This window comes from Oryzias latipes, chromosome 22 (assembly GCF_053564925.1).
Source record: "Oryzias latipes strain Hd-rR chromosome 22, Olatipes_Hd-rR_3.1".
Taxonomy (NCBI): Eukaryota; Metazoa; Chordata; class Actinopteri; order Beloniformes; family Adrianichthyidae; genus Oryzias; species Oryzias latipes.
Window position 1 is genome coordinate 25,035,709 of NC_136258.1, and position 21,462 is coordinate 25,057,170.

At 39.8% G+C, this 21,462-nt stretch overlaps 1 protein-coding gene across 4 annotated transcripts in view; it reads left to right on the plus strand.

Annotated features, from left to right (window-relative positions):
- Window positions 1-21,462, plus strand: part of fndc3ba (fibronectin type III domain containing 3Ba) — a 100,496-nt gene that overhangs the window by 65,228 nt on the left and 13,806 nt on the right. For all 4 annotated transcript variants that reach the window (XM_004082165.5, XM_011490172.3, XM_020713392.3 and 1 more), the window contains 17 exons: window positions 6,007-6,065; window positions 7,932-8,083; window positions 8,180-8,239; window positions 8,811-8,949; window positions 10,131-10,184; window positions 10,260-10,384; window positions 10,994-11,168; window positions 12,085-12,171; window positions 12,815-12,950; window positions 13,085-13,156; window positions 13,467-13,585; window positions 13,734-13,839; window positions 14,465-14,637; window positions 15,128-15,241; window positions 16,270-16,419; window positions 17,664-17,944; window positions 19,974-20,192. In XM_004082165.5, coding sequence (XP_004082213.1) covers window positions 6,007-6,065; window positions 7,932-8,083; window positions 8,180-8,239; window positions 8,811-8,949; window positions 10,131-10,184; window positions 10,260-10,384; window positions 10,994-11,168; window positions 12,085-12,171; window positions 12,815-12,950; window positions 13,085-13,156; window positions 13,467-13,585; window positions 13,734-13,839; window positions 14,465-14,637; window positions 15,128-15,241; window positions 16,270-16,419; window positions 17,664-17,944; window positions 19,974-20,192 — 2,221 coding nt within the window. The remainder of the gene's footprint in view (window positions 1-6,006; window positions 6,066-7,931; window positions 8,084-8,179; window positions 8,240-8,810; window positions 8,950-10,130; window positions 10,185-10,259; window positions 10,385-10,993; window positions 11,169-12,084; window positions 12,172-12,814; window positions 12,951-13,084; window positions 13,157-13,466; window positions 13,586-13,733; window positions 13,840-14,464; window positions 14,638-15,127; window positions 15,242-16,269; window positions 16,420-17,663; window positions 17,945-19,973; window positions 20,193-21,462) is intronic.

Below are 21,462 nucleotides of genomic sequence, written 5' to 3' on the forward strand. Positions count from 1 at the left end.
CTTCTAGATGTGCATTTTCTTTTACATTTTGCTCTGCATGTAACCAAAAAGGCCTTCTGTTTTTTGCTTGAAATTCAATAAACTTTGTTCAACTAAGACAGGGATTGGCAAACTGTAGTCCAGGGGCCATATGCGGCTCATTAAACTATTTAATCTGGCCCGCCAAACTGGAAAATATTACATTGATAATCTTTATAAATGTTTTATTTTCCCAGTAATTGACCTTTGTTTTCCTGCTTTCATGTGGTGTTGGAAGATTTGTTGTTTTTCTGATATTCATGTGTGTTTTTCGAGTCGGACAGTCGTATTTCCCATCATTCCATCACCAAATGAGCGCAGTATTTCTCTAAGTTTGCATTTTTACCCCATTTTTAACCCATTGTTGCAATTGGCACTAAAATGAGACAAAAGCCACAGATTTGAAAGTCTCCAAAATGTTCTGTCTGCAAATATACATATTCATTTTTAATCAAATTTAAAGCTTGTTTGTATCCAGATTCCATGGTATTTCTTTCATTTATGAGCTGAATCACCAAAACACTCCACATATCTGCTCCTGGTCCAGCCCTTCTGTCAAATTTTAGAACCCTCTGTGGTTCACAAATCAAAAAGTTTGCCCACCCCTAAACTAAGAGATTAAAAAATGCGTATTCTTTACATGCTGCACCAAAGTAACCAGAACTTCCTGTTCTTCTTGAAATTGTTACTGCAAAGCAAAGAAAAAAGGTTCTTTTCAGTGAAGGTTTGCCAAGAATTGAAGCAAAATACAAGAACGTTGTAGGCAGACTCAAACTTTTTCCTTTTAAACCAATAAAAAAATGATTTGACAATTTTTTTCAATGTCCGTTCTAAAATAAAAAAGTGTCTTTATCTCAGATTCAAACACTCATCCTCTACTGGCATCTTTATAAGATTTATTATCATAAGTAATCCTTACAACAGGATGGTTTATTTTTATTTTTTTAAATATGGGAGTGTCTTGTGTAGCTTTCCAAGCTCAAACAATCCCTGAGTAAAATCTCAAATCCAAACAGGTTGAAGAGGATCCATGAGGATGGAGAAAGGGTGAAGAGGTTCAGTTAGATCTTCAGCCATCTGACAAATAACAGAACAACAAAAACCATTAGAGCTAATTAATGCACAATAAAACCTGGCATCAGAAAAGCTCACATTATATATATTTTTACTTCATTTTATTGAAAGTGTTTTATCTTGATATGTAGCAGTTTCATTCCACCTTTCCACCATTTTTAAACCTTTTTTTAACATCTTGAATGACCACATCTGCTCTGCATCTTCTGATGATGTCACAAAAGTTTGTGTAATCTTTGCCCCACATCCCCTAAGTCCTCCTCTGACTTTTCTCCTTTTATCCCTTCTTTTTTCCTCCTCTCTGCTGATCCCCGGCCTCGCTCTTTGTCTCTCAATTTCCTTATGTTTTTGCTCTTAATCTCTAACCCAGACCGCTCCTGCCAGTCCTCTTCTCTTTTCACGGTGTCCTTCACTGTCTGTCTTTCTTCCTCCAAATTCCCATCTCGCCTGGCTTTGGCCGGCCTCCTCCCTGGCGATCCTCCTTTCTTGTTGCGCTCCTTCTCTCCGCCTGTCTGTCTCCCCTCAATAATCAAAGACAGGCAGTCAGACAGGATGTGAGGTCAGACGAGGAGAGGAAGTGAGGGTGCGTGGGCGGCATGAAAACAGAAGAGAGAAGTCATGAGGGACAGGGAGAACACAGAAGGGAATGGAGTTAACACCAGGAGGAGGCTCGATTACTCCTTCAGCCGTCAGCATTAGATCTCTTCACTAAGCATTTGAGCAGCTGAATCTTAAAACTGCAGCGAGTCGTAACAGTCAGCTGAGAGGAAGAAAAGTACTTTAAAACTTTATTATTGTTCCTATTTATGTGTCCAAACTTGAGCTTGTGGATCAACCTTTTTATCATAACTTTTTAAGTATTTTTGCCGTTACATTTTGCCGATTTTTGTGACAGATTTTAGGGTTGTTGTACCGTTGAAATGTTTTGCTTAATGCTGTCTTTCCCATATAAAAAAGAAAGTACTGAAAGTTTTTTTATCTACGTTCTGACTGTTGCTGCAATATCAAGTTAATATCTAAAAATACTGCATCAATTTAGCTTACTTTTAAGGATTGGTTGGTGGAAATGTCAAACTTTAACAGGTCACCTTTGGATTCCTGGAGGATTCAACCCTCCCACCATTAGCATCAATAGGCTTCACAAAATAATCCAAAATGATGATCCAGGTTATGTCCATATTCCTTCACTGCTCACTAGATATTGCAGTGCATTCGCAATTTTGTCGGGGTGTCTTAACCTACAACTACAAAATCAATTTCCCTAGAAATTCTCTGCAAAAAAGCAGTGTGCATCGATTCTCACTAAATTGGCGTTTTAAGACCACAATGCATGGCATCAGAACGATTTGTGGTTCAAAAAACCAGATGATTCATGAATAGGCTTTGTAAAAAGTTCATATGTTTTTCGTTTGGTACAAAGAAGATGTCATTTTTGTGGTTCTAAAAGAAAAGTAGTGAGCGTAGTGTCTGAATTGCTTTTAAAATCCACCAAATAGTCCAGGACTATATTGTTTTTTAGTAGAGGGAATTTGGACATAGCTCCTGTGTACTTTTCAGGAACCTTTCTAGTTAATTAGGTTTTAAATTTTAGGGAAGGTTGAGCTTCATATACTTCGATAAATCAACTTTCTGGATTTCTATTTTTATATATTTTTAATCCTTTTATCTGTAAAGTGTCCTTGGAACACTTCAAAGGCACTTCCAAATTAATTTTATTTATTATTTCCTCAATAAAAGCTCCAATTCTTAATTTTTAAAATTTCTTGAGCAATTATTATGACCTAATTCTTGTTGCTAAAGGATAGATAAACAATATGTTTGTGTAAAAATCGATTCAGAAAACACCAACATAATATGTTTGCTGCTAAGCTGAGGATGGGCAGCAAACCTCTGACATTCACCTTGGTTGGAGCCAGGAGGCATTGAGGCTGTTTAATACAAGCATACAAATCTCCATTCAATCCAGCGGAGCTTCATCGAACTTTGCAACAGAAAGAAAAAAAACAATTTCGTTTAGATTTGATCCAGAAATCTACATTAGAACACCCTCATAAATCAGAGGATCATGTGACCTCACCTGAGGATCACTTTTGTCCCCGGTATTCTTGACTCTTGATTGAAAGATCACACTTTTTTTGCACAAAACATGGACTAAAAGGACATTTGTTTTAAACCAAAATTGTTTCATCAAGCTCATTTATAAAAATACTTCAACGCTTAAAATGTTTGAATTTGCTGCAGATTTTCTGGTTTAAACACAGGAAGGGGTTGAAAAAACAAAATTTTCTGATAAACTTTGGAAATATAATATAGCTTCAAAAGTAAAAAATATACTTTTTTCCAGCCTGCAAGATCATTAAGGTTGTTGCAGACATGACATCAGTGTTATTACACAGCTATTGGAAAAACTGCTGCTTTCTGTCCAGTGCATTTCATCCATTATTCACCTGGAGTGGATGTTTCAAAATAAGAGTCCATCTATTTCCAGATGCCTGAACATCAACTTGAGTTTTTAAATGATGTGACGATTCAGGCTGAAATACAACTGAAGGAGAAATGTGTCACACAAGTGACCGAGCAGGCCGCACTTCCCTTTATCACTCAGCTGTGATAAACGTGGGGAATAAGCTGCAGCTGCTGGTCTGCACACGACTTTTATTCCATAAAAGACTAAAAAGATTAGTTTAGTCACAACACATGAAAGAGGACAAGTGTGCAGGAAAAAAGAAAAGCGCTAATGAGCCAATGTGTCGAGCAGTGATGCAGAATGTGAAGTTCGTTTGAACTCCCCCTGCTCGCTGTGCCCCCAACACACGCAGTTGCATGCACACGCACATGCACAGTAGCTAAGCTCCCCTCCTTCTGTTGCTCATCACCAATTTCCTGCAATCTGATCCTGAGACCCGCAGCTTCTCTGTCGCTCTTGTTTTTTTTTTTTAATTCTAGCGTGCCCTTACTCTGCAAGGAGGTCAAGCTAAGGTTGTGATTCCATGACATCACTGTTGCCATGTCTCATAAGGCAACCCCCAGGCACAGCAAAGGCCTCTACTGCGCACAGTCACACACACACACACACAATCCCTCATTCATCACTTGTACTAAAAATACAGCCATCGCAAAATGCGTCATGCGCAAATACACCAAACATGTGTGTCCAAACAATAAAGGCAAAAAGACCCTGCACAGCTCCCCATTCATTACACATTAGTGCAAACCTGTGGCAGGTACCGTATGCATGCACATGAACACAATCAGACTTCAGATGTTTGTAACAGCCTCAACATGATCGTTTTGTAGGTTTTTTCAAGCTAAATAAATACAATCACATAAGAAGAACATATAACTACGGACAACTTTGTAATTGGTGCTGAATTTAAGCGTCAACATTTTTTTTTTAACATTTGTTTGGATTGTTGAAGCTTTATTAAAGTCCCACTGTGATTAAAAACAAAAGTACACAGATCTATTTGTCTAAAAGTGGATGAACCAGAATGGGGTGGAGCAGGGAGTTTTGTCATCATTTTTGCATATTTCTCATCCACTCCTGATTCACAACAATTAAAAAAAAAGAGCCACACAAAAATTTAATTTGAAGCTTAATTTTCTTTATACATGTCCTCCAGCATCCGAAAAATGCAATGTCAAAAACACCCAAAACCCCATTTTCATTGTAGTCTGTATTTAACCCGTACAAGCCTCTATTCTTTACAAGTGTCGATCATTAACAGTTCATCTCAGTTTTTATAAAAGGTAATCCTGAAGCAAAAACCATCTCTTGAGTCTCTGTTTCCAAAGAAGGGTATTTAAAAGAAAGTTGCTTCCAAAAGATGTCAAGCTGGCTAAACGACTAGTGCGGCTCTTTTTAGATTTGAAAACGAATGGAAATGACAATAATAGCCATTATTGCACTATTGTTACACATCATCAGAGTTAAATTTTTCAAGAAGACAGAAGACGGCTACAGTTTGTCTCTGTGTTTGGTGTAATTGTTGTGACAGTGTCAGGAAGGGACACGTTCTGACTACATTGAAAAGAAAAAACGTGTGTATTCAGCACATAATAAGCTGCATGGAAAATCAACAACAGCCACGCTGATGTCAGATGTTTGTGCTAATAATTATACTCAGGTGTAGGAACAGCTGATTAAAATGATAAATGCTAAAGAGTTAGCATCATCATTTCCAGGAACCGATTACTTTAGTTATGATTCCTAAATCATAGACTGTTAACCATGAGTCATGTGTTTTGGTTGTTTTTTTGGTTAACCTGGTTTGAACTGGTCAGAGCCTGTGACTAAGCTTTTCAGTGGCATTGTGGGTAATGTTTTTTTGTTTTGTTTTTTTCCATATGGGATGTGATTATCAGAGGAAAGAGGTGAAGAAAAATAAGTTTCTTGACACTAAAGTTTGTCCGCTCTCGTCCCAGCGTGAGTTTTACTTCTATTTTTCTCCTGAAGGTCTGAAGAATTTGAGTTCATAAAGGCATTGAAGGGCCCCCCCCCCCTAGTTTCTTAAATAAATTTGGCTGAGACTTGGGAAAATGTGCAGACGATTTCTTGGATACAACAGTCTGTGGCATGTGGAAATGGGAAAATGCCTCTTCTCGTCATTTAGCAGCTCTGTTTTTAAAGCAGCAAAGCCAAAACGGATTATGTGGATGTGTTGTGAAACTTTGTATGGTGAAATTGTCAGTTTTTTTTTGTTTTTTTTCCTCTTTCAACCCTAACCCATCCTATTCAGCAATGTCTGTTCTCACATTGGATTTATGGCCCAATTCAAATTTCCCACAAGGATTGTCAAATTCTCCTGAAACTTCTTTGTGAAGCCTTTCTCGTAACTCCGTTTTGGATAATTAGTTTTGATAAGTTATTACACTTTGTTAATTGCTGTTTTTGCCCTCTCTGTCTCTCCGCAGATCATGACTTGGAGGGGAAGCGCGTTCAAGAAATGCTGTCTACAATCGAGAAACCACAGGTTTGTGTCCGCCCAATTCCAATCACCCCAATGATTAACAGAAAAATGCATTATAATAGCAACAACCCCTTAGGTGAACACGTCAAAACTTTCATTTATCTCCCTACAAGCCTCTGATAACTCCATCCTTTTCTCAAAGCAGCCACTAGAGGGCGGCATTTTATCATTCTCTTCTGGCTCCCCGTTCATCTATTGAAAAAAAAGGCTGTTAACACTTTCCCCCCTCCTCCTGGGAATGTGAATGAATGAGACCACGCCGTGCAGACTTGCTTTGCTAAAAGAAGAATTGCTCGCTCACACTTTAAGAGCCTGGGCAGCAGGCCGTGCAATTGAACACTTTGACATATCGGGTTTGTAAGGGGTGGAAATAGAAAAGGGGGGAAAAAGCAGCAGTGACAGACTCAGAAATTGCAGAATAAAAGATGGGCGCGCTCCAGAAATCTGTCAGCTCGCCTCAGATGACCCCAGAGTTGACACAGCCTTGGTATGAGGGTTTTAAAGGATGCCTCCAGTTTAATTACCGCTTTGTCCCATTCTTAAATTGGAATTGTATTTATGTACGAGCAGACACGTTTACAAAGACTGACTGTAAATGTTCCCGTTGATAGATTTTTCCAAAACCCTTTTTGAGATTTTTGAAATATCCAGCAACAAGCACAGAAAGGAGAGGAATCAACAAAGCAAGCAAACATCCGTGCATTTCTATCCCCATAAACTAACGTCAGCGTTGAGCTAAAGGGGCAGTTTTTTTTTCATAAACCCCCCCACATAAATATGGCCGTGATTGATACTGTACATGATGTGTGCACAAACACAGATGCCGTTCCGTGGGAGATTGGTGTTTATATTCACTCGATGTTGTGACCTTTCTAATGCAACCATTAATCGTCTTTTTCTTTGAGATTTGGAGCAAAAGAGGCAGAAGTTTGGAAAATTCTCTTTGCTTTTCTTCTACTTCCCAGCTTGTTTACCTCCTCTTTTCTCGTGTCTTTTCCTTGGTCCTCCCTGTGAGCTGGTTGTGTGTTTTGAGCATCAGAGAGAGGAAAGAGTCATCACATTACATGACAAATGGGACACTGAATCACTGCCAAACTATTTCATCATTTCAAAGATTGATTTGATTTGTGATTCAATGGGTTTTGATAAAACATCAACATGTTTATCAAAATTTCCCTTTTAGAACCAATTTATCATTTATCCTGTGGTTTCAGCTATGTAAAGGCTGAACTTTCATTGATAACATTTTGGATTCCTTTATTTAAAAACAGAATTTTCTTTCTGTTTGGTATTCTCAAATGCAAAGAGTTGATTTAAAAGAAAATCGAGTTCTGGGTTTGACTTTTTTTTTCTATGAAAACGGTTAATTGATTTCGCCATTAGGGATTTTTGTTGTGGTTGTGAAAACTGATTTTATTCACTGATTGTGCAAACAAAACTCCAAAGACAGGAGCTTGGTGCATGAACATTCACGCAGACGTCCAAACAGGCTGAGACCTGTGTTTGTTTACATTTTGTTTTTGATTTCTGTTATTTAGCAAATGAGCTTAAAATAGATTTTTTTAAAATAATTAATTTAATGATTTGGCTTTTGCATTTTGACATGAGAGTTTCCTTTTTTTGTTTTGGAGCAAATGAACTTAAAATAGTTGCTAAATATAGAAAAGGATCCAGTTGTACTTTTTTTTGTGTTGCTGTTGTCAGTTTTTGTGTTTTGACTTAACATAAACATGCAAAAAGCTGCTGTTCGGACAGCTGGATAGCAGCTTTTTACAGCTTTCCCACCCATTTAAGGTGGATTAAAGAGGGAAAGGAGCTTTTGCAAAGGAATTAAGTTTAAAAAAAGAATTGTTTTTTTTTTTTGGGCAGGTGACCAATATTCAGGCGCGGGCTGCTCGGCTGTCGTGGGCCCCCCCAGCTGGGCTGGTGAACAGGCATAGTAATGGGATGCCGGTGTCCTGGTCCTATGAGGTCTCCCTGTCAGATAAGGGAAAGGATGGAAAGTATCGGCTTATTTACAGGTGAGCATCTCGTCTCGGGCTGAAGGGGAAAAGGCTGGGATATCTGCACAGAGCGATTCCTGTTTTACTCTTTGGTCTTTTCTGTTTGTTTCTCAGTGGTGAAGAGTTGGAATATCATCTGAAAGATCTAAGGCCAGCGACAGACTACCACGTACGGTAAGAAGAGATCTCTTTTTTTTTTGTGTGCTAAACTTTTTTGAAGATGCGTTTTTGTGAAAAACCAGAGGCAGTTCAGCTTAGTTCAATACTTTTAAGTATTTAAGGGAGCAGAATCCCATTGTTTAGTGTGAGAGAGAACAACATAAAAACAAACAAAAAGAAAAAACTGTAGTAAAATGAATCTCAGATTATTTGCTGTTTTAAAATTAGCTGATGTCAGATTTTGTCTCACAAACTGCAATTGTGCACGTTAGTGGTCTACAAGTAGATCCTAAAACATTTTTTCAGATGATTTGGATGCAGATTTAAGACTTTTTAGGCAACAATCTAATGATCAATTTTGGAATCTGTCTTCATTCTGTTAGTCTAGATAATGTTTACGCCTTTTTAAATTCTTTTACGTGAAAGGATGGCAGTGTTTGTATCCTCTTATGGTTAAAATGGAAGTGGAAATCATCATTTCTATGTTTACAATCTTAGAATCTCTGAGATTTTTTTTTTTTTTGTCTTTGGTTGCCCAAATTGGATGTGAATGTTTTTCATGACAGATTATGTGCTTCCTTTTTAGGGTGTTGGCGATGTACAATTCTGTTCGGGGGTCGTGTTCTGAGCCCGTTTCATTTACAACGCACTGCAGCGTCCCCGATGTCCCGTTACCCCCAAAGCTGTCCCAACGCAGTAAGACTACGCTCAGCCTACAGTGGAAGGTACAACCAACTAACTAATGGCAAAAATATCTTTGCCCGTTAAACACCTGTCCTTCTCAAAACAGATTGAAAAAAATCTAGAATACAAACTGTTTTCCCTTGTTATAAGTGAAAGAATGTGCCATTAGAACTACTGGAATTAGTGTTGGTAAGATTTCTTCAAATATGTTGGGATGTTCTGCTCTTTTAAGACAAAATGGAATCTTGAGATTTGCTATGCGCACTCATAATTAGGGGTTTTGCTCTGATAATTAGAAATATCATGTCTTAAAATAAGCATGTAGCATAAGCAGGTGGATACATTTACACATATTCCTTAAAAATACTACATTTTAAGCGCTACAACTCTCCCAACTATCCCTATTTTAAGATCAATTAAAAGCTTTTATTGTTAGAGATGCCAATTAAAATACAATGTTTTCAATCAGTCAAGCAATTTATTATTTGTAGAGCATTTACTGTATAAAAGCAGAGGCAACCAAAGTGCTGAACATAAAATCAAATGTAAGTAAAATCACTAAACAACATGATACAATACAGAAACCATAACAATAAAACAAAAAAATCAATTAAACAATAAAAGCAATAAAGCAATGAAAAAAAGAAGATAATAAAATTAACTAAATTAATAAGCTGGCCCACCAGATCTGCTCACTGGAGTTAAAAGCCTGAGTAAAAAGATTTTTAAAAGTGTATTAAAATCACTGACGGTTCTGGCAGACCTCACAGAAAGGATCAAAAGACTCAAGATTCATTCAAGGTTTAATGTCTTAAAACAAGATCTTACTGAAAGGTTCCAGGTGAGTTTGTTTTGTCTTATATCAAGTGGAATAAGATATTTCAACTAGAAACTAGACAAAAAAAACCGAGAGATTTTCAGTTTTTGCAGTGTGCTGGGAAAGCCGACGCTTTTCTGCATTTTCCAGCTTGATTTTTATCAGTTAAATAGGCGCTTTTGACTTCTTTCATGCTGCTATCAGAGTTCATCTCTGCATCCTCGCTGACCTCTGCTGCACAAGTCACTTTTTTTTATCTGCTCACTCTGCCACTGATAAAGAGGAGCATCAATCACCTCCGACAGGAAATGAGGTTGATCATGAGAGCACAGCGGGTATTTTGTCAAGTCTTTCAACCTTGCCTAATCTCTCCCGTGTCTCTTCGTCCTCGCCTGAACCCTGCAGCCGCCAGGCGACAACGGATCCAAAATTGTGAACTACCTGCTGGAGTGGGACGAGGTAACTGATTCCCTACGGTGGAGCGCAGCTCGGCGTCTCTCGTTTCTCACCTTTTCCTTCTTTGTTTCCCTGCAGGGAAAGAAGAACAATGTTTTCAGAGAATGTTACTTTGGGAATCAGAGACACTATAGGGTGACACGGCTGTTCCCCGCCTGTTGCTACACGTTCAGAGTGGCGGCGCATAACGACATTGGCACGAGGTACTGTCACCCATTCATGCATGTGTTATACAAACCAGCAAGTGACAACGCATGAACATAACCTCATAAATACGTGGATGGAGAGGAGATGTTGTAGCTTCTTCATGCACTTCATTATGCACCGCTGTGATGGAAGCATGCAGCCTGTTTCAAGCCGTTATCCTGTGTGTGACACCTTCCTTTACTCCTTTTCTTTCCGCTTCTTTCACACCTTCTCCTGGTCATTATGTTAGTGTGAAAAAGGGTGGAGAGGATAGAAAAAAAGAGACAATTGCACTGTGTAGTCCTTGCAGGGCTCAAAGAAAGGTCAAATCAGCGTTAAATTTAAAGGCTGAGGGAGCTTTTTCTTTTTCACAAAAATATTCTTAATTACTGCCTTTCCTGATAAAACAAATTGCAGAGGTTTCTCCTCCTGCTTGTAGATTTTACTTAATCTGTGACGACTCCACTTTTGATTCTGCAAGTGTCCTCAGCCGGCAGTCTCAAATGCAGTTTCAGCTCTGCCAAAATAAACACTCCCTTTCATTTAGACCTCATCTCCTCCTGCTCTGCACTTAAAGTGGAGCGGACACATCTTCTCTGTCTCTAACTGGAGTGTCGTTTGTGCAGCGGCTTCAGCTCAGACGTGGCGTTCTACACCGTGGGCACGCTGCCCGCTCTGCCTCTGGCACCACGGCTGGTCAGGGCAGGGGTGTCCTGGGTGACCCTGGAGTGGGCTCGCCCCGATGGCAGTTCCAATGAAGAGCAGCTCAAGTATACGCTTGAGATGCAAGAGGACAACAGCGTGAGTGCCATCAAACACACAAGAATAAGACTGAGACATCTTACTGTAGTAAACCCAGGAGGTTTTCATAATTATACTGGGGGGCTTTCACAATAAAAGTCTACTTTTTTTGTAGTCTTTACTGTAATTTACTCAGATTTCCTGAAAGTAATAGAGAAATTACGTTACCTTTTTGAATTTAATGCATGAAAATTAAAATAGAGCACAAAAAAGTCTAGAAAATTGGTATAAATTAAGTACAAAATAATGTAGTTTTGATGGTAAGGAAGGTAAAATTAGACAATATCAATATGACTGACTTTTTATTATTATTGTAACCCTCTTGGATGGATGTGAAAAAGGATATCTTAAGTTAAAATGATGGTCACCATCAGCAGATAGACATATTTTGTTAGTTGGTTCATTCAGCAAAAGCTTTTGAAATTCACCACATTGGCAGAGGAATTTCTAAATGGATGCTGCAGTCCAGCATTTAAATATAAAGATAAAAAAGGATAAGTCAGGTATAATTTTATCACAGTTGAAGTTTTAACATTTTACCCAGAATTCCATTGTATAAAAAAATTGTAATTTTGCTAAAATTAGCTAAATCCATTCTAAAAACACAAACACTAACATGGACTTTCTCTTACTTATAATTTGAAAAAAGGTGACTTACTTAATACTGTTTTATTTATCTTATAATTTGAGCACTTATTATTTTTAAAAAAATACTTGCAAACTAAAAAGTATCAAGGAGAAAATTGTGTACTGCTGTAATGTGACTCTAAAGAGTCCCGTCTTTTATCTTTCTATTTACTGTATATATTATGTGTAAAACCTTGAGTTAACCACTATGAGGTTATATTTTTGATGTTCGTATTTTAAGCTAAAAATGTCCTAAAACCAAACCAAAGCCCTATTGTCTCTCCTACAGGGAACAGACTTTTATCCAAAGTACACTGGAGAAAACTTGACCTGTACTGTACAAGGCCTGAAGAGAAGTACACAGTACAAATTCAGGGTGAGTCTTCGTTTCTGTATACTACTGTAGCTACTATTACACATTTGCTGAGCTGGAATACAACAGTGCTGATTTACTTTTTTAGCATTTTGACAACAGAAATAGTGTTTTTGTAACGTTTGACCATCTGTTTTTTAATTTAATTTTTAATTTTTCTGTCTCTTAAAATCAATCAACTATAAGTCATTAATGGTAGAAATTTAAAATCTTTTAAGGAACACAAAACATAAAGTTGTTACCCAGCATCCATCAGTAGCACTGTAGCATTACGCCACCAGAGAATTGGCTGCTATTTAACACGGGGAAACGAGGCAATTCACCTGCTGTTTGTCAAGAGGAGAGCCCAGTTTGGTTCATCCTTTGATCGAAACTGCTTCTAATGTAAGGAACCTTTTGAGACTGAATGTACCGCGTCTCTGTGAGTACAGGGGTCTTCATGACTCTTCAGATGTGCATGATGAGGCTGCTTGTGACACTTGATCACACACATTATCAAACTGCCGGGGTTTGGAGGAAGAAACGTGTAGGAAAAAAGGAAGTTGCATCCAATTAACAAAATGCTTTTTTCTTTTGAAAGATTCTCCTGAGTTGACTGGATTTCTGTAGATCTCTTTATGTCTCTTGTTGGTTGTTCTTTCTGCAGCTCATTGCGTCAAACATGGAGGTAAAGAGCAGTCCAAGTGAAGTATTGGTGTGCACCACCAACCCAGACAAGCCAGGGCCTCCATCTACACCCTGTGTCACCGCGGCAACGCCTTACGGCTTCACCGTCACATGGGGTATGCAGCTCAAACTAGCAAATGTGCTTTGAGACGTTTTTTTTTGTGTGTGTGTGTGTGGGGGGGTCTACTTTGTGGTATTAAAACCAGTCCAAAAATTTAAATTTGATGAATTTGATCTATTCCTTCCACAGACCCTCCCCGGGACAACGGCGGCGCAGAAGCTCTTACGTACCTGCTAGAAATCTCAGAGGGAAGCTCTGAAGGTACGGAGATTCATTCAGAAGCTCTTTTTATTTACCACACAGCAACTAATTCAGTCATTTGTCTTTCTGCACTCGGCTTCTTTTCTTGGAAGAAAAGCTGTAATGATTTACTTCAATTGAACTGGAAGCCAAATGTGTCCCCAGTTTAATTAAGAGACGCAATTGGTAATTGGTATCCTTTAGTCAACAACATCCTGGATCAATGTAGCACCAGATCTGATTACGTTTTTGAGGAAACAGTTGATGTATCTGGAGATTTATGTGCAAAAAAGCAGAAAATGTGCAACAGTTTTCTCGCGTGTTTGTGCAGAAAACCAGTGGGAGGTTGCATACAGTGGTCCGGCGACAGAATGTGTGTGTGAGCGGCTGACACCTGGGACCTTTTATCGCCTGCGTGTGTGCAGCATCTCCACCGGAGGACACAGCCAGGTGAGACACGCCCCTGCCTTTTTCCAAAACAAAGAAATCTGATCATTTGATGACAATCCTTCAAATTCAACTAAATGACTTTTTAATTGGGTTCTTCTGTCTTTTTATGAGTTCTTGTTCTGATTCCTGTTTATTTCTGCTCCTAAAGTGCACCGTTAGCGTTCCGGTCCGCACTTTAAGTGTCCCGCCGGGTCCCTGCAAGCCGCCAAGGATTGTGGGTAAACCCAAACACAAGGAAGTGCAGCTAGAGTGGGGTGAGTAGAGAACACGGGAATACCCTGCTGAGCTTTATTTTTCTCCCCAAACATTTGCATATTAGGTGAGCTAAATCACCTTCTGGAAAACATAATTGGGTTCTTTGGCCGGCTCAAACAGAAGTGAAGTCGACCATGTTTCATCTTAATTGAGCCCCAATTCGTCTCATTAAATGTCTAAGCTACGCTCATATGTGGTTTAACTCGTCTAATGTCAGCCCATTATTGCAGATTGGTAGGGCTATCTGTTGGCAGCCAAAAGGCTGGCAGCTGGCCCTGCCGAGGAAGTTGGTTCTTAAACCAGCTTCATGCAGCTGCTCGTTTCTCTAATCAGCTCAAATTCAGACAACGCTGCTGCAATTATTGGCTGCAGCTGAAGGTCAGCCGGGATATATTAAAGGGTTTTCCCCAATGCAATGTTCTCATCGTTTAGTACTTTGATGCTCCTGTGAGCAAGATGAAGAAAAGGCATCTAATCAATCTCTGAGTCATTAGAAGATTCATCACATATTCTGGAATAAACCTCACATTTGCTGCAAATTCTTGGTTTTCAGTTCATCTAATTTTATGTAAACTGACAGTAAATTGTTGTTATTTTTTTGTTTTCTTCCTGTTGCATCTGCAGACTCTCCTGTGTGTGAAGGGGTGTGTGAAGAGTGTGTGTACAGCCTGGAGATGAGTGAGGGGGACACCACTCCAGCAGAGGTGTACCACGGCCTGGAGCTGCAGTGCACCGTGGCTAGCTTGCTTCCCGGAGCGACGTACAGCTTCAGACTGAGAGCGGCAAATGAGGCAGGGGTGAGAAAACCACTGGTTAACAAGAAGCCCCCCTTCATGAGAATAAAAATAGTGACATGTTCCTCGAGGAAAATTCATGGGCGTTAAACGGACATGACTTTGGTGACGTCAGTGCTTAATTTATTGTAATTATGTGGTTATGACGGAAAACAAACCTCAAACCGATTAGATGGACCATTTATGTGCATTTTACAATGATAACTCAACAAGAACTGATCTATCTTTGCAATGAGGTCAAAACTTAGACATAAAATAACCTATTTTTAACGTAGTTTACTGAATCTGCTGGATTTTTAAAGTTTTGCTCCTTATCTGATAGTACATTTTTGTTTTTTGTTGAAAAGTCATGAATTAAGTCAATTTATTTTTCTATTTTTCCCTGTCTACAACCACTTTTGGTAAAACAAATAAATGAATAAACTGCAAACCAACCCTAACCATGTTGCTGTTTAAAGGGTTCTTTGAAGTGTTTTATTTGCGTTTCCTTCAGTTTGGGCCATACTCTGAGGTGACAGAAGTAACCACCGCAGCCGGACCTCCTGGACAGTGTGGGTCGCCACTTATCGCTCTTACGAATAACACCTGTGTATCAATCAACTGGGAGGTGAGACTAACTCAACTGAGCATTAATCTTTTTATCGAAGCAATGCAGGGAAAACTAATATGTGATGGAGACGCTGATTTTGACGATGGAAGACAAATAATAAGAAAATTAAGCTTAAAATTTAAACGGCTGGATAGCTTCAATATTGCTCACCGTTTTTGTTGTACCGGTAATGTTAGGTTGGAGGGTGTAATGGGCTTTAAGGTAGCGGGGCAGTGTGTTAACAGAGAACTGAGAGGAAGGGGGGAGGCACTCTGTTCCAATGGTGTTCCAATGGTCCCGCCCACAACTTACAGGCAAATTTCTTCTGAACTCCTGCCATTTTACAGAATCTATGTCCTAGAAAATGACACAGGGTTTTTGATTTAGCCCAAAAATGACATAATCACAATTAAAAGACCATTGGGAATATTTTTATAATGGATCAAAAGATGATCTGAGTGAAGTTGCCTTGAAGGGTCAACCGACACTGTTTTTAACGAAGACAGAACTCAAGACATTTGAATGGTCCTCCTGAGCTACAGATGAGTGCCCCAATGCAAAATTTTGTTCTTACAGTCTATAATTTCCTATTGCAGTCTTTTAAAAAGAAGAGATAAAAAAATGGCCCCTGTTTAGCTGCTAATTGAAGGAAACCCTGTGATCCCTCTGTTCTTTGGCTTACATTAATGTGGCATTAAATTGGTTTTCTGCTTTCAGAGAGAAAGCCTTTGAGGTAGCTCTGAGTCTAACAGGTTTTTATCCATTACAACCTGCTGGTGCATACAGGGCTTTTACCTTACATGTAGGTGGGGATCTAAAAAATGGGAAACAGGGCCGCTTAAAAAAAAACAAAAACAAAAACCTAGAACCCTAAACTCTGCTCAGCATGGAAGACTCAGTTTGGGTTTTAATGAAAAACACAAATGCAGTCAATGAGAAATAAGCTGGCTTGCTAGCAGGAGGTACATGTTGCATTGCATCCAGCAGCGTTGATGTCAGGTGTGCATTGATTTCATGAGCTGATCGTGTGTTTCCATTTGCTGCAGAGCCCCGAGGGTTCGGGTACAGACATCTCTGAATATCGATTGGAGTGGGCGAGGGAAGATGAACCCATGGAGCTCATCTACTGTGGGCCAGCCACACAGTGTGAACTGTCAGACCTGACGCCTGCGACAGATTACTGCTGCCGGCTACAGGTAACAAGCACTTGGATAAGGATTATAATAAGGATTCTCTGACAGACGAGCTAAGAAAAGCAGAAAGCAGACAATCACAACAGAAAGTAGCACTAGCAGATTTACACAACCAGGACCACAACCAGATATTTTTGTGCCTCAATACTACAGTCCGGTGCATAAGTAGGTGCCGTTTGGTATTGTGTGTGTGTGTACTTGCCCAACGCACACAGAGTTCTGATGCCCCTTCTAAAACTACATCCAATAACATCATGTTTTATGGCCTCTTCCTTTATTGGCTCATTTATAACAAGGACAAAACAAAGGTCAGCCTAATTTCCTTTTCACTGGAACGGTTTGTGTGCCAACGGTTTGTCTACAGGTTACTGTCCACTGCAGGGTGCGGTACACACATGTGACTGCAATGGCTCTCAATCACGACAGGCTTCAAATGTGCTGAACTCTTTGTCTTCCTGCGTGGCGCTTCAGCTCAACGTGCTTTATGGTGGGGGCTGAGTGTGCTTTTGAGCCTCGCCGAAGTAAACATTGCAGCCAATAAGAAGAGATTTTTTTCTTAAACACTTGAAGTTAGGTGCTTATGGAAACTTCATAAAGCTGTTTGATAATAATAATTGTTACTTTATTTATCCCACAATGGGGAAATTGTTCTCCGCATTTGACCCATCCCCTGGGGGAGCGGTGAGCTGCAGGCGACCCACGCTCGGGAGGCAGTAGCGTTAAGGGTCTTGCCCATCACCCCTCACTAGGTGATGTTAATTGCTCGCCATTGATATGGTAATTGCCCCGATTACCATTGTTTATTCCCTTCCAGGAATCGAACCCTGGTTTCCTGCGTGGTAATCTTTCACCTTACCAACCGACTTTCAAGTCCATTTAAGGCATAAATATAATGGTGTTTCTCAAAACGGCATCAAAATGTAGTGCGGGGGCTCCTGTTACAGCCTTTTATTTATGGCTCGGTTTATCTGCTCCTCAGGTTTCACTGCGACTGATCCAAACTATTGACAAATTAGCTCGATTAGGTTGGTGATTTGTGGTATTTTAGGCATCTGTAAATCCAAACTGCTGATTATTCATTTATGGGCGAAGCTTTTATGAAGCAGACGTATCTCTGCAACTGATTAGAATGTTTGCCAGAGTCCATCAGGTGTTTAGTGGAGGAAACAGCAGGTACATTTAAATATATTTAACTGATAAAATGACAGTTTTTCCCAGAGCTCCCTTTGCTTCTGTGCCATGCTCAGGCGGTGAATCATGCCGGTGCTGGTCCATTCAGCGAGAAGGTGAGCTTCCGGACGCCAGCGACAAACCCTGACCAGGTGTCATCTCTCATGCTGCTGGACCCTCCATCGTCCCCGGAGACGGGCCACTCCCCGTCTACCTGCCTCCTCCTGAAGTGGGACGAGCCCAGCAGCAATGGGGCCGACATCACATCGTACCTGATCACCCTGGGTAACCAGACCATCACTGTGGAGTCGGGGACGAGTCACCTGGTCACGGACCTGCAGCCAGACACCGAATACAGGTGACTACTGCTTAGGCGTAAGCCCATCCCACTCCTCGAACAAGGGTGGGATTATATAAATTTGCTTCCTTCCACTCCCTTTCAAGCAATCTTTAATTTAATATCTAATCATCCTAAATTTGACTCGTCTTTGTAGGAATGTGTCGCTTCTGATTGTATTGTTTTGTGCATTATTCTTATTTGATTGCTTGAAATAAACCATCTCAAATAAAAAAAATGTAATCAGTTAAGCTGATGATTATCTAAAGGAGCCATTAGGTCATTTATATTAAAGCTCAGTAGTGATTTCATGGATGTTCCATCAACCGTCCATCTCCTCTGTAATGAAGACTCTGTGTCCTTAAAGAAAAGTGATACTGCTCCTAAATTCTGTCTCAAGTGACCAAAAATACATGGGGCCAAAGAAACAAAGGAGTGATGCACAAAGACCATTTAGGGTGATGATTGATTGTGATTAAAATGTACCAGACTGTTTTCATCGCACTTAAGACAGTAGTAATTGTAAGTGCAGACGCATCATTGGTGGAAGAGCATGTGGGATGTTTTTGTAAGCTGTGATGTAACTCGGCAGTAAACAACTGCTTAGTCATCAGTATTCTCAGCCACGGCTGCAATGGCCGTGGCGACCACTCCGTTTGTTTGTGTGCATATGATTGCGTGTTGAGTACCCTGAAAGAAGCATGGAGTTCATGCGAAAAGCTGTCTTCTTCCCAACCTTTTTTTTTCCTGTCCCCATGTCAGACTGCTCTCTTGCACAACGGCTGCCAGTGAACCCAAAACACCACATCAACATATGTTTTTTATGGTCCTGCTTGCTTCCAACCACCTGTTTCCCTTTAGCCTTTAACCAGCAGTGTGTAGGTGAGGAGATCTGGACAAAACTTAGGCTGGGAGTTGTGAACTCAGCTGTGAGCCCCTTTTCCATGCCTGCTCTTAGTGCTAACGGGAAACTGGATCCTTCATTCCTCTGTTCTACAAAGCTCTATTATGTGAGCCTGGGTTAAAAAAATAAGAAAGTATTTAACATATTAAAACTGTTTTTTTTTTAATTGAAAACCTTTTCCTTTTTAGACAGAAAAATGCTTTTCCATTAGTTTCATTGTAAAAATAATTATTTTATTTATAAAAGTTCCACCTTTGCTCAGCTTGAATCACCAGTTGTATGAAAACTATTATGTTTTGTTGTTTTTTTTTTTTTACCAAATTAGTTTATTTTGGTCTTTTTAATTAAAAAAAAAGGATGTTTAATCAATCAAGTCAAATTGTGGAGTAAACCCCAGCTTTACTGACAAATTAGTCTCATCGTTCCCCAAGGATGAGCCCTGTAACCCTAACACCATAGCTCTGGGAGTCATTCAGACCCTCAGACCTTAGGTGGAGATCCAAACTGGTTTAAATTGAAAGTTTATCAGCAGAACGAATTGGCTTCCTCCCGCAGAAGATCAGTTTGTAGCCATACATCCTTACATCTTCTTGTTGAGATAAGATCCACACCCAGGCAAAGAGTCTCAAACACTTTATTCCAGTTTCTTTTTTTAACACTACCTGCCTCCATATCACTTCAAAATAACAGGCAGACATCCTTATTCATCTTAATCTCTGGTTAACCTGTATGCTTGATTGCACCGTGGATGGATGGGAGAATGCTGCCCTTTCTCCTTCTTCTTCACCTAGCTGCAGGTAAAGGTTACAGTAACATAAAGTCAGCAGTTAAATGTCAAGAGGTGGATGTTTTCTAGCATGGAAAAAAATCAGATAATGGCATTTGGACAAGTGTGGAAGGGGGTGGGGATTCCTAGAAGTGAAGCATCAGGGGACTTTCAAGAACAAAATCTATCTAGGACTGTACTTTCTGTTGTTTTCGCAGTGGGACCTGCCTGTGTTATGATTTTTTTTTTCTCCTGGTGACTTCAACATTGGACACAGTTTGGCAAATGATGTATGAACATGTATAGCAAACAATATCTAAAGAAAAATTTTTAAAGAGCCATTTCCCTCTTGTTTAATTTTTATTTTTTTAAACTTCCAGTGTGCAGATCCATGCAGTCAACGCCATTGGCCCCGGTCCCTTAAGTGCACCTATTTTGGCAAGAACGCGCCCCCTCCCTCCACCCCCGCCTCCCCTGGAGTGTTCGGCGGCCGGTCCTCAGAGCCTGAAGCTGAAGTGGAGCGAAAACGCAGGGCACGCACGTGCTCTGCTGGCAGACGAAATCGTCTACACGCTACAGATGGAGGACAAGAACCACAGGTGATCACATACCAATGGTGTTTGTTTGAAAATAATCTTTAGAGGGGAACATCTACAAAAAAAAGGGGTTCCATAGGTCCATCTGTGTGCAATTTAAACTTCATGTCACTACAGTGTGAGATGTCCCTGCAAAAGTCTGCAGGTCTGATCAGCTTATAACAGAATATAAAACAAATGTAGCATCTTAAAGTCCAACTCCAATCATCTTTTGAAGTGTTTCAAGTGGTCTTTTCACTATTATTTTGCCATTTGTAACCAAAATAAAAAACTTTCTAGACATCATTATCATTATCTTAAACATAGTTTCTGCAGAGCAGGAGTAGTTCATTAGAATTTTGTGGGCAGGACTGTTGGTCCGGTGAAATCTTGCCCACCTTTCCCATCATGCCTTTGTTCGCACTGTATAGTGTTGATCCAGATGCCGGCTCAGACGAGGAAAAAAGACGTACATAGATCGATTTGTCTGAAAGTGGATGCATCAGAATGGAGGGGAGCTTGTGGCCTGCCGATTTGTTAAATTCTACGTCGTAAAAACACTTTTTTTTTCTTTTTTCAACCGCATATTTTCATACCCTCCTTATTCACCACGATTTGAACAAAGAAACGCTTACAAATAAAATGTTAAGCTTAAATTTCTATATATATGTCGTCCTCCATGAGAGAAATGCTACAAGAACATGTTAAAAACAGCAAAAACACATTTTTCATTGGAGTGGATCTTTAAGGGATAAAAATTATTCAGACATAAATTTCAAAAATAATTATTTTGATCTTTTCCACATTAAAGAGTCAAAATGAAAGTAACTAAATTGCAGATTTTGACATTAATTAGAAATCGAACATTTCGGATGTGCAGTCTGAAATTTGACCAAAGGTTTTCTGCTTGTTATTTTAAATGTTATTTTTGACTCATTACTGCTGCACTTTTGCTGAAGCCTCAGCTGGTCAATACACGACCTGTGTGCATCCTCCACGAGGCTGTGTGTAGGAACAGTAACTACATGTACCATGGAGTAGTCATGTTGGGAGTATTTGTAGCCAGCTGGGAAGCCGTCTCCCATAATAAACACTTAACTGGTCAAAGAGGAGCAGGAGACAGAGGAGGAAAGAGAATTAACAGACTGGGACTGGAAGAGGATGGATGTAAGCGCCAAGGTAATTACACACCCGGACAAATCGCAGGGTGATGTTTTTAAAAAAATCAATGTTTGATGTTAAGGGAATATGGGACCCCACCTCCAAACACACTGTGAAACCATCCACCATCTCT